The sequence below is a fragment of the Otolemur garnettii genome, unplaced genomic scaffold (assembly GCF_000181295.1).
Source record: "Otolemur garnettii isolate 467f Iridium unplaced genomic scaffold, OtoGar3 scaffold00041, whole genome shotgun sequence".
In the NCBI taxonomy this organism is placed as follows: domain Eukaryota; kingdom Metazoa; phylum Chordata; class Mammalia; order Primates; family Galagidae; genus Otolemur; species Otolemur garnettii.
In genome coordinates, this window is record NW_003852436.1 from 7,635,549 (window position 1) to 7,646,899 (window position 11,351).

General features: G+C 40.5%; 1 protein-coding gene and 1 pseudogene across 1 annotated transcript in view; both read right to left on the reverse strand.

Annotated features, from left to right (window-relative positions):
• The window catches only part of PRMT9 (protein arginine methyltransferase 9), a 44,247-nt gene extending 37,444 nt beyond the window's left edge, over positions 1-6,803 (reverse strand). The window contains exons 1-2 of the mRNA XM_003790206.2: positions 6,384-6,803; positions 3,745-3,893 (exon numbers count right to left, since the gene is read on the reverse strand). Coding sequence (XP_003790254.1) covers positions 3,745-3,893; positions 6,384-6,572 — 338 coding nt within the window. The 5' untranslated portion in view covers positions 6,573-6,803. The remainder of the gene's footprint in view (positions 1-3,744; positions 3,894-6,383) is intronic.
• Positions 6,804-8,172: 1,369 nt separating this feature from the next.
• On the reverse strand, positions 8,173-8,479 carry LOC100956279 (annotated as a pseudogene).
• Between the last annotated feature and the right edge of the window lie 2,872 nt (positions 8,480-11,351).

Consider the following 11,351-nt stretch of genomic DNA (forward strand, 5'->3'; position numbering starts at 1 on the left):
AAAAAAAAAAAAAAAAAACCTTTGAAACAAATTTTATTTAAATGAAAGAGGTTGGTAATTCACAGAGATGGATCTGCATCTCATCAAGTTAGCTGTTAATGTGAACAAGTAAGCCTCAGCTGACTATCTGCCTTATTTTCTTATCATACTCTTTAACTAAAAATTATCAAATTCAATAGAACCTCTGTAAGCTGACTACTCAAGAGACTATAATAAACGGTCAACAGAGGGAGACGGTCAACATAAGGAACTTCCATTAAGTACACATGGCACATATCCTGTCTATGAAAATTATGTCAACTTAAGGAGATGGTCAACTAAGGAGGTTCTACTGTATTTGCTTCCTAAAGGAGTATTCATTCTCTCTCACTGGCAAGTTAATAAAGAATGTTAAACTGCATATGAATTAAATTAATGAGACTGACTAATAAAGCTTGGTGAAAGTACTTCTTATATTGAAATTTTCATTGAATAAAACTTAATATAAATAAATGAGGAAAAGAATATTAGAGAACAATTACAGAAACATGTAAAATATCTTTCTACACTTAATAGGATATCATAACAGTGTTTCCTAAGAAAAAATTCTTCCATTATTTTGCACAAAGCAGTGAAATCAGATTTTTAAAACAAATCCAAAAGAAAAACATTGGGCTTTTATGACGTTTTCTAATTATAAAGTTTCTATGAAGAGTACAAGAAAATACAATGAAACAGACTGTTCTGTATGAAAGATGTCATATTTCACTTACAAAAATACGTAAACATAAAAAAAAAAACTATAATGAGTCAATTTCACATTCACAACTGTTTAGCATTTTCAACCAAAAGGCACTCCATCTTGACAGCTAGAAATTTTTAAGCAAGCAAGAGTCAAAAAATTCTATACATCAAATCCCAACATGTTTGCTCACTAAAGAAGAGATACTGATTCTGTAATAAATATTCATACATCTTGCAGTGAATCACCATATAAAGTTTACATAAATTGGCTTGGCACCCATACCTCAGTGAGTAGGGCGCAGGCCACATATACCAAGGCTGGCAGGTTCCAGCCTGGCCCAGGCCTGCTAAACGACCACAACTACAACAAAAGAAATAGCCAGGGGTTGTGGCAGGTGCCTGTAGTCCCAGCTACTCGGGAGGCTGAGGCAAGAGAATCACTTAAGCCCAAGAGTTTGAGGTTGCTATGAGTTATGATGCCACACACTCTACCAAGGGCAACAGCTTGAGACTCTATCTCAAAAAAAAAAAAAAAAAAAAAGTTTACATAAATTATTACACAGAGGGGGTAACGTTTGTTAGGTTAATGATCCATGTTATTCTTAAGAAAAAAGTTATTTATACAACACTGTTTCTGCATATTGAAAAAAGTTTACAATAAACAATGAGTTGATTGCTCAATTAATTTAATTTCTCAAAGCTGGTACAGATTACATATATTCCTTCCTCAAAGCCTAGCCTTGCATAGCCCACAGAATCAAGGAAAAGGCTCATGGACATCAGAAACAAATCAGGTTGATTATCAAAAGCCAATAGGATCAAGATATATTTAAAAAGAGAAATTCTATAGTCATGTAAGAGCTTTGTAGTTTTTAATGATGTAGTTATTAATAACATCAAGTGTTTTTTTGTTTGTTTGTTTTTTGCAGTTTTTGGCCAGAGCTGGGTTTGAACCCACCACCTCCGGTATATGGGGTTGGCACCCTACCCTTTTGAGCCACAGGCACCGCCCAACATCAAGTTTATTTTAGCTGGATGTGATTTGAGGGAAGATTGGACAATCAGCAAGACATGCATGAAAATAACTTAAAGGAACATATAAAATGAGATTCATTAACTAAACACCTAGGAATGAGAGCAACTGCAACATTTCAACTTGGCAGAACCATGCCCCTTCCCTACTACTCTGAAACTTTCAAAATCAGAACAATGTTAACCTTTCATTTCACTTCCTTTACTTCTTTACAGATGTGGGTTAGTGTAGCAGGGGTCCTCAAACTTTTAAACAGGGAGCCAGTTCACTGTCCCTCAGACAGTTGGAGGGCGAGACTGCGGGCCTAGGACGAGTCGGCTGCTAAGCAGGACAGGCAGCGGTGGCAAAAACACCCAGCAGGCCGGCTAAAGGTCCTAGGCAGGCTGCATGTGGCCCGCGGGCCATAGTTTGAGGACCCCTGGACTATACAGAAAGAATTAACATACCAGGCCTGCCTGCTAGTCTTTGAAAGGTCTGCTTACAAGTTGACCCATAGCTGACATTTAGGAACTTGGATTCTGGGAGGGTTCCCTAACTAATAAGAGTGGCTCAGTGAACCAAAATAATGTGGTTTATGCAGAATACCTGCTTTTCTTCTAGAAGTCTATAATTTTGGTATGTACCAGGCAGGGAGTAACTAAGCATACAGCTTCCAATAAAAACCCTGGGCACTGAGCCTCCAATGAGCTTTCCTGGTTGGCAATGTATCCCGTGTTGTCATACTGGTTGGTGAGGGAAGGAAGTGCATCCTGTGTGACCTGAGAGAGGACCTTTGAAGCTTCTATCTGGTTTCCTTAAACTTTGCCCTATGTGCCTTTTCCCTCTGCTAATTTTGCATTGTATCTATTCACAGTAATAAGTCAGAGCCAAGGCTATGACTATAAGCTGAGTCCCATGAGCCCTCCTAGGAAATTAGCAAATCTGGGAGTAGTTTTGCAAATCCCCAACATAGCTAGTAACTGCCAAATTCACCTTCTGTGAAAAATGTACCTGGCCTTTTAATTTTTTCCACCAAGTAGCACAAGGTAAGTTTTGTCACTAAAAAGAGATGGGAGAAGCTGGGCATGGTGGCTTACACCTATAATCCCAACACTTTAGGAGACCGAGGCAGGAGGATTGTTTGAAGGCCAAGAGTTCAAGATCAGCCTGAGCAACATAGCAACACCCCATGTCTATAAAATATTTTCAGAAAGCTAGGCATGTGGTGCATGCCTACTATTCCTAGCTACTTAGGAGGCTGAGCCAGAAAGACTGCTTGAGCTCATGAGGCAGAGGTTACAATGAGCTATGATCACACCATTGCTCTCTAGCCTGGGTGGCAGAGCCAGACCCTGTCTAGGGACAGGGAGGGTAAATAATGGAGAGACACTGCAGGAAGAAAGAGCTGTGCTCCCTGATTCCAGTGGCCTCAGGGCTTCTCCAGCACCAGACTCCTGAAATGCACAGAAGACAGCAGCATCCACTGATTGGCAGCCTCCCTGGGAACCCAAATGCTACTGGGTAGTTTTGCAATGGAATACTTCTGGAGAGATACTTCTTCATAAGGCTTTCTCTGGCACCTCAAAAGGCAAAATTACAGCATGGTCCAGAAAACAGATTTACAATAATTTCCCTGGCAAGCCATCATGGTGACTTCTCTGCCATCCTGTAAACCACAGATGCTCCCTCTCCAACAAGATGTGTATCTAAGCCTAGAGAGAGGAACTCTTCCTTGGATACGCTATCTCGCCAGTAGGGGCAGTGACTATATTATGTTGTATATTGTATAATATTGAGACTGCCAAGATATTGTGTATTGTATCTGCTATTCCCATATTCTTTTCTGTTCTCCTTACTTCTTAGCCAATCCCTCATTACTCCTATTCCGTCAGAGCTAATAATTCTCTACATTAAACTTTCCCTGTTCAAATTACTGTATGATTTATTCCTGAATAATACAGAATGATACAGAGTAACTCTTAACAAGTAATACTGAAATTACCACAGACCTGAAGAGGTGCTCCCCCATACTATTGCAAATGACTTCATCATCAGGAAACAGTTCCAACGCCTGCTCATAGCAACGAAGTAAGTCTTGTACTCGATTGAGAGCGTCAAGCTCTTCAGCCCATCTGAAGAGCGTATACTGAAAAGTTTCCTTTACAAATGAGAAGAAAATAATAAATTAGTCAATAACATAAAGAGTGAAAGGATGTGTAACACTAGTTGAAGATTCCAAAGAATGGAACTTAATTGTTGTTGAATGATCGCCTTAAATTTCATCTAGTTTTGATAGGCACTGAATGCCAGATAAATGTAAAAATGAATGAATTTTACCACCTACATGGCAATAACATGGAGAATTAGTTTGACCACTCTCTAAATTCACTCTATTCTTAGCTGCCATATCACACTCTCCTGATTCTCCTCCTCCCTCCTTTCTGTGAGCTCCTATGTTTTAAGGGTTTGCGCTTGGCCCTATCCTCTTTTCTTATCCATCCCCAATATGTTTATTATAACCTACGTGTTAATGGATGCTCTATCTGCATCTCTAATTAAGACTCTCTCTTCCAAACCTCAGACTCATAGATACAGCTGTTAGTCATCTCAACCAGGCTCTGAATCTCCAGCCATCTCAAATTTACCTCAACTTAAATACAATACTTCCCGAACAATCAATGTGCAAGGAAATGGGGCTAACACGTTTGTGAACAACATATTACCTTCTTCTAATCCTCACAGAGCCCCTAAAGAGAAATATATAACATACAATTTTGAAAAATTCCAAATATTCTAAGCTGAACCCATCATAATCCTTTCACTCAGGATGTAAAATTAAGGTACCACTCAACCTCAAACTCCAAAGTCACTTTATAATGTGGTACCTTAACTCCACATACAATGTTTCAAACCTAGCAGGTGTTCTTTCAGTATCTTTAAAAAATCTGTCACTTCCTCTCCATTCCCATTGTTATAACCTCATCTGGCCCTGTAACAGACTTCTTGGACTACACCAATAGCCTTCTCATCATGAACATATCTTATATTTTTGTTTCCTTGTTTTTTGAGACAGAGTCTTACTCTGTCATCCTGGGTAGAGTGTCACAGCATCATCATAGCTAAAAGCAACCTCAAACTCCTGGGTTCCAGCGATCCTCTTACCTCAACCTCCCAAGAAGCTGTTTTTTCTATTTATAGTAGAGACAGGGGTCTCTCTCTTGCTCAGGTTGGTGTCGAACTCCTGAGTTCAAGCAATCCACCCACCGTGGCCTCCCAAAGTGCTAGGTTTACAGGTGTGAGCCTGGCCTTCATGAAAATATTTAAAATCTTCACATATTTTACACAGAAGAACTGAAATCTGAAACTGAATCTTCAAATGGAGTTTAGCAAATAGATAAGAAAAGAGATTCTAGTGTGAGGAAAAAACACAAATTATATTTTAAAAGATCAGAGGACATACAGATAAAGCAGCTTGGTATACCTGGAGTTTGGGTGGGGGGAATACAGGGAAATAAGACTTTTTCAAAGGATCCATGCAAAGAAATACAGACTTTGTTCTGCTGTAAAGAAAACTAGTCACTGAACCCTACGGAATGCCTGACATTGCCCTACAAATTGGAGATATTCTTTTAATACACACTAAATATCTTTAAAAGAGGCAGTATTCCTTTTTTACAGAAGAGGATACTAAGAAACAAAGAACTCAGGAAAGACCACTTGGGTTGGTCCATTTTTCTACTGCTGCCTACACAGAGAAGCAAACTGTTATCTCAAAATATTATCATCTCTTCCTGAAGGAGGCCAACTAGTCCTACACTTAATTTATGTAAACTACAAACATTTAGATGCTACTGACATCTAGTGGGTAGAGGTCGGGGATGCCTACAATGCACCTGACAGCCCTCCACAACAGAGAATTATCCCATCCAAAATGTCAACAGTGACCAGGTTGACAAACTCTCCATTAAATAAAGCAAAATAGCTTGTAGCTGAGAACTGAAAGTGAAATTAAGTTAAATCATTCTTTTGAAATTTAGATTCTAAAATTGTTTTTTAAAAGCCATACATTTCAACAGAATTTAATTTTACAAATAATCCAACAATTAAAAATTACAGAATATATCATCGCATGAAAATTACTTTAGGTCAATTACAAACTTCATTCAATTGCAAAGACTCAACATTCCTTCTACCCACAGTAGTGACAAATGCAAAGGTCCTGAGGCAGGAGCATGATTAAATTAAAAAATAGGGCAAGGAAGAGGGTCACCTGTTTGCAATTCAAGGGTGTATGAGATGGAAGTCTTGAAAAAGGTTAAGTGACCTCATTTGACTTTAATTATAAAAAGCTGACTGCGTTGAGCTACAAGCAGTAGAGATCGTAGCTGAAAGCCTGCCTATTGCATCAAGAATGAGACTTGAACCAGAACAGTAATAAAGAAGAATCTGGACATTCCCAGGTGGAGCCTGGGTCAGGATTTTCAGCTGATCTGTACGTAGGTGTGAATAAAAGGAATTAAGGATGAACGGTAAATAGTAACAGAAACCACCAGCCACGCACCCTAACGCTTCCCCCTGCCCCTCGCCCAATTTGTTTATTTTTTACAAGAACATAGAATCTGCCCGTAAGTGAAAGAAGGGACCTTACCTTGACGTTGTCTTTCAGCTCCGGCGCCAGGCTGAGCACAAGGAGGTAATGGGCATAGGCCGTGCCGAAGTCTTGGACGCCCAGACAGTGCTCCGCGCTCTGCAAGGACTGCGACACCAGCTCGTCGCGGCCCGCGGCCCCGGTGCCACCCCCGGCGCTCCGGCGGGGCCTGGGCCGCGAGCTCGACATGACGGTCGCCGTCTGTACTACCAAAAGGAAGATGCTTTTTTAAACCGAACCAGAAAACTGTCTAGTTGCTACACGCCCCCGTAACTGGCAACTGCTCAAACACAGACATGGAAAGTTATTCCCGGCCTCCCAGCTGGGCCCAAGCGGAAGCCCCGCCCGCTCCTGGCAGAGCGGGAAGCGCAGACCGCAGCGCACACCCAGCGACTACAAACACTGGCCCAGGGCGCGCGCCAGGAAACGTCAGCGCGCCCGACGTAGGTACGTCACGGCCGGCCAACACCATAGGAGGGCCTGTGAGGGCGGCCGGTGCGCATGCGCACTGGCGAACCGTCTGTGGTAGGATGCTTGCCTGTCGCCCCTGTTTTTTAACCCCGGCTGAAACCGCGGCGTTAGCCATCGGGCAAATCCCGCTGGGCAGAGAGCGCGAAGCTGTACTCGCCCGTGAGAGACTGTCAAGCATTGCTGGTAATGCCTAAGGCTTTTTGGTTTGGGATGCACCAAATCTCAAGACTGGAAAGAAGCCGAAGATAACAAAAGCATCTTAGAAGTGGTAGAGGAAATGCTTTCACAGCACTATTTTAAGTCATTCCCACAAAACACTGTGAGGTGGACCTTCAGATCACACTCATTTTTTTCCTGTTGTATACACTTCTGTATGAATAACTTGATTATTTGCTAATGAAAATTAAAACTTCTGAGATCTCTGACAAGCTGGGGGGGTTTTGTTTGTTTTTGGTTTTTTTAATCGTAAAGTGCCTTTTTTTCAGTGAAGCCATCTTTGGAGTTAGTCCTTACCCTCACCTTATCTGTCATCTTGACTCCAACTTGATATGCCTCTTCTTTTGGTCCAGACTCTCAGTTTTAAAAGTTACCTTCAAGTTAAGGAAAGGTCATTTTTCCACTGTTCGGTTCTCTGAAAAATTTTTCTCCCACTGAAAGTGACAGTCCAGAAGTGGAGCAATCGCATGCTAGAACTTCAGAACCAATTGGAAAGTCATGAACACTCTCATTGGTCGATCTTATTTATCACCACAAGCCTGAAAATGCACAGCCCTGAAAAAGGTGACATCTCTGTGCACATATGTAATTTTTTTTAAAGGAATGAGCAATATGAACCAGACGAAGCTTGATCACCAAAAATCATCACAAGGAAAACAAACGATAACGAGTAATGAGCACAAGAATTCAAATTACTTCATGTTTTTAAGAGATGGGGTACCAGTTTTCAATTCTGTTCTTTTTATTTGTTTGTTTGTTTTTTGGTTTTTTTGACAGAGTCTCAAGCTGTTGCCCTGGGTAGAATGCCATGGTATCACAGCTCACGGCAACTTCCAACTCCTGGGCTTAAGTGATTCTCCTGCCTCAGCCTCCCAAGTAGCTGGGACTACAGGAGCCCGCCACGAGCTATCTTTTGGTTGTAGTTGCCGTTGTTTGGCAGGTCCAGACTGGTGTCAAACCCCACAGGTCTGGTGTATGTGCCTGGTGCCTTAGCCGCTTGAGCTACAGGCACCAAGCCTTTGATTCTGTTTTGAAACCACATTACAAAACGACTAATTTTTAAAATAGAAATGATTGCAGGGATGGAGGGGGGAGGAAATGTCTAAACCGTTGAGTAACGTCCCTCCTCCATTTGTTCCTGACAAACTTCAATCACATCTTCTTCCTCCATTCCCACTTCTTCTGGAGTATGATTATCAGCAATTCTCTGACCTTCAAAGAGAAACCTGACTGACTTCATTGGAACTACCTGTTCTTGACAGTATAATTCCTGGAGTTTCTTGAGAGAGGGCATTTTCACTTTGAAGTGAGTCTCAGTGCTGTCCTAGCCAATGACTGAATTTAATGTGCTCTTCTTCCTTCTTATCCCCCAAGTCCTCAGTTGAAGGTTTTGCATCCTGCTCAGACATGGTGATAGTGGCTTCCGCTCATGGGGTCTCTGCACAGCAGCGCCTCCGGTAGGTAGAACCTCACTCTAGGGTTTACAGAAATGCATCACACTCTTGTTAATGATAGAAAAGGTGACATCCTGAGAAGTGACTTGCTCAAACTCACACGACCAGTTAGTACCATAGGCATGGCTCAAATGCAAATCCCTTATCACCTACTTGTTCATTTGTTTTGAGATGAGCTTAGGGTTTATTTCCACTTTTCAGTGTTTTTTTATTTTAATTTTCACAGGTGATTCTTTTTTTTTTTTTTAATTGTTGGGGATTCACTGAAGGTACAAGAAACCAGGTTACTCTGATTGCATTTGTTAAGTAAAGTCCCTTGTATCTTGCCTCCAAAGGTGTGGGACATACCAAGATGCCACCCCCCTCTCTTCTTCCCTCTCTCTGCTCTTCCTTTCCCTTGCCCCTCCCTCCTTATTTCTCTCTCTGCTCTCCCATTTCCCCACCACCACGTCACTAATTCTCATTAATTGTCCTCATATCAAAATTGAGTAAATAGAATTCATGCTTCTCCATTCTTGTGATGCTTTACTAAGAATAATATGTTTGATTTCCATCCAAGTTAATACAAAGTCTGTAAAGTCTCCATTTTTTAATGGCTGAATAGTATTCTATGGAGTACTTATACCACAGCTTGTTAGTCCATTCCTGGGTTGGTGGGCATTTAGGCTGTTTCCACATCTTGGCCATTGCAAGTTGAGCTGCAATAAACAGTCTAGTGCAAGTGTCCTTATGATAAAAGGATTTTTTTCCTTCTAGGTAGATGCCCAGTAATGGGATTATAGGATCAAATGGGAGGTCTAGCTTGAGTTCTTTGAGGGTTCTCCATACTTCCTTCCAAAAACGTTGTATTAGTTTGCAGTCTCACCAACAGTGTAAAAGTGTTCCCTTCTCTCTACATCCACACCAGCATCTGCAGTTTTGAGAATTTGTATTGTGGGTCATTCTTGCTGGGGTTAGATGGTATCTCAGGGTGGTTTTGATTTGCATTTCTCTAATAATTAGAGATTATGAGCATTTTTTCATGTTTGTTTGCCATTTATCTGTCTTCTTTAGCAAAGGTTCCATTCGTGCCTCTTGCCCACTGATATATGGGATTGTTGGCTTTTTTCAAGTGGATTAATTTGAGTTCTCTATAGATCCTAGTTATCAAGCTTTTGTCTGATTCAAAATACACAGATATCCTTTCCCATTGTGTAGGTTGTCTGTTTGCTTTGGTTGTTGTCTCTTTAGCTGTACAGAAGCTTCTCAGTTTAATTGAGTCCCATTTGTTTATTTTTGTTGTTGTTGCAATTGCCATGGCAGTCTTCTTCATGAAGTCTTTCCCCAGGCCAATATTTTCCAGTGCTTTTCCTATGCTTTCTTGGAGGATTTTTATTGTTTCATGCTTTAAATTTAAGTCCTCTATCCATCTTGAATCAAGTTTTGTGAGTGGAGAAAGGTATGGTCCCAGTTTCAGTCATTTACATGTGGCTATCCAGTTCTGCCAGCACCATTTATTGAATAAGGAGTCTTTCCCCTAAGGTATGTTCTTGTTTGGTTTATCGAAGATTAGGTGGTTGTAAGATGTTATTTTCATTTCCTGGTTTTCTATTCGATTCCAAATGTCTATGTCTCTATTTTTGTGCCAGTACCATGCTTTCTTGACCCCTACGGCTTTGTAGTATACCCTGAAATCTGGTATGCTGATGCCACGGCTTTGTTTTTATTACTAAGAACTGCCTTAGCTATACAGGGTTTTTTCTGGTTCCATACAAAACACAGAATCATTTTCTCCAAGTCTTGAAAGTACGATGTTGGTATTTTAATAGGAATGGCATTGAATAGGTAGATTGCTTTGGGAAGTATAGACATTTTAATAATATTGATTCTTCCCAGCCATGAGCATGGTATGTTCTTCCATTTGTTGAAATCCTCTGCTATTTCCTTTCTTAGGATTTCAAAATTTTCTTTATAGAGGTCCTTCATGTCTTTTGTTAGGTATATTCCTAGGTATTTCATTTTCTTCGAAGCTATGGTGAATGGAATTGTGACCTTAATTAGCCTCTCATCTTGACTGTTATTGCCATGTGCAAAGGCTGCTGACTTGTGGACATTGATTTTATATCCTGAGACATTACTGTATTTTTTGATGACTTCCAGGAGCCCTGTGGTTGAGTCTTTGGAGTTCTCTAAGTATAAGATCATATTGTCAGCAAAAAGGGAGAATTTGACCTCCTCTGCCCCCATTTGGATACCCTTAATTTACTTGTCCTACCTAATTGTGTTGGCTAGAACTTCCAGCACTATGTAATGGTGACAGAGGACAACCTTGTCTGGTTCTAGATCTAAGGAAAAGCTTGCAGTTTTACCCCATTTAGTAAATTATTAGCTGTGGGTTTGTCATGGATAGCTTTAATCAGTTTAAGAAATGTGCCATGTATGCCTATAGTCTTCAGGGTTCTAGTTAGAAAAGGATGCTGCATTTTATCAAATGCTTTTTCTGCATCTATTGAGAGGATCATATGGTCTTTGTTTTTGCTTTTGTTAATAGGGTGGATTTATGGACTTTGCATATGTTAAACCAGCCTTGCATCCCTGGGATGAAACCTACTTGATCATGATATATGACTTTTTTGATGATAAGCTGTAATCTATTGGCTAAGATTTTGTTGAGAATTTTTGCATCTATATTCATTAGTGAAATTGGTCTGAAATTCTCCTTTTTAGTTGGGTCTTTTCCTGGTTTTGGTATCAGGGTGATGTTTGCTTCATAGAACATGTTGGGGAATATTCCTTTCTACTCAATTTTTTTGAATAATTTTCTGAAGTACAGGAATAAGCTCTTCTT